Below are 1,744 nucleotides of genomic sequence, written 5' to 3' on the forward strand. Positions count from 1 at the left end.
AAAAAAAAAAAAAAAAGAATAAAGAGGCAAAAGACAGACACAACTTGGAAATCATTGCAAGAGTAAACAAAACAATAGCACATAATATGCACTAGGCTTCAAAACCCAGTTTCTATACAATTCTTTCATGTACATTTGAATATAATTCTATTTTGACACATATAACCTAAAAATTACTTCAGGATACCTTTTTGATGAACTGGGCTAGGGCTCAGTATAGTGGAATTTCCTAGTATGTATGAGGTTCTAGATTTCATCTCTAATGCTATAAAAATAGTCTAATAAATAAGGCTAGTTAAAAAATAAGAGCTGGGGATGTGGCTCAGCCAATATCAAAGCACATGTCTAACATTTGCAAAAGGCTCTGGGTTTGCTTTCAGTACTGCAAAACAAACAAACAAACAAACTTAAAACCCCTATGCTAATTTTAATGTTCATTTAACACTACCCCTCCTCTTCCCCACTGCCCACACATACCAAAACACCACCAACACCAGAACACTAAAAATGGGCGTTTTCTGATGTAGCAAAAAAAGTCCTAGTAATGCCTTGTTTCTGGAGATGGGATTGGCTATGTAGTCCAGGCTGGCCTCAAGCTTGGGACCACTGACCTGAGCCTTGGTAAGCTGGTATTATAGGCAGCAGCCCAGTGCCCAGGCTATAAGTTAATTCTCTCCCTGCCCCTCACCCCAAGACAGGGTTTCTATGTGTAGCTTTGGAGCCTGCCCTGGAACTCACTCTGTAGACCAGGCTGGCCTCAAACTCACAGAGATCCTCCTGCCTCTGCCTCTCAAGTGCTGGGATTAAAGGCGAGCACCACCATCGCCTGGCCTAAGTTAATTCTTATTAGGTGAAGTACGTTAACTGTGAGGTACTCTTGCTAAACAGAAACAATGAAATCTAGAAAATACCTGGTAGTTTGTGCTGGAAGACACTTTCCATGACATGCTTGATTTCTAGCCTTTGATCCAGGTTTTCATTGTGTAAACCAAACTCCTGCACCACTCTGTCAACGGCACTGCCGACTGCTTTTATCTGGGAGGGTGTGGGCGGGGGCAGCGTGGTGAGCAACTCTTCCTCCTGCTTTTCCTGTAACGTCAATGGTAAGATTAAAAAGATTCATATGTACTTTGGCCTTTCACTTCTCACTGAGACAGTACCCTGCAGAATTTTCTGGACTCTTCTGTGCTTTCCTTATCTTAGACATGGTGGTCTTCAGCCTACCACACCCACACCCAGGCACGCACCATGTAGTTAATATGGACAGGAAGGAGCAGGCAGGAATAAGGAGACAAGAACATGGATGAACAACAGACATCATGTGCCTCCTGCCAGGGGCTTCCTACATCCTGACTCAGTACTGGGGAAAGCACAGGGCCACCCTGCAGTCTCTGGGGTGTAAGGAAGCCAGACTCACCCTGAGGTTCTTCTTGTGCCTCTTCTCCTTGATATGCTTATGAGCAAACGGGATGGAGTCGATCAGAGCATCACACAGCTTGCAGGTGTACTTTGCTGTAGGGCAATTTCGTGGTCGCTACAGTTTGAAAAGATTGACAAAAAGATGTATCTCCAAACATTTAGAGAAACAAAAAATTAGCCAGAAGAATGGTTTCCCCAACACTTCAAAACTGAACATCACTCTTGCCTACCTACAATGGTGGTGACTCTTTTTTTTTGTTTTGTTTTGTTTTGTTTTTCGAGACAGGGTTTCTCTGTAGCTTTGGAGCCTGTCCTGGAACTCCCT

The 1,744-nt window shown here is 43.5% G+C and overlaps 1 protein-coding gene across 1 annotated transcript in view; it reads right to left on the minus strand.

The window, feature by feature from the left end:
* Positions 1-1,744, minus strand: part of Tut7 (terminal uridylyl transferase 7) — a 51,639-nt gene that overhangs the window by 43,191 nt on the left and 6,704 nt on the right. The window contains exons 3-4 of the mRNA XM_026782935.1: positions 1,418-1,534; positions 912-1,089 (exon numbers count right to left, since the gene is read on the minus strand). Of these exons, the coding sequence (XP_026638736.1) occupies positions 912-1,089; positions 1,418-1,534 (295 nt within the window). The remainder of the gene's footprint in view (positions 1-911; positions 1,090-1,417; positions 1,535-1,744) is intronic.

The sequence above is a fragment of the Microtus ochrogaster genome, chromosome 16, assembly GCF_000317375.1.
Source record: "Microtus ochrogaster isolate Prairie Vole_2 chromosome 16, MicOch1.0, whole genome shotgun sequence".
NCBI lineage: Eukaryota > Metazoa > Chordata > Mammalia > Rodentia > Cricetidae > Microtus > Microtus ochrogaster.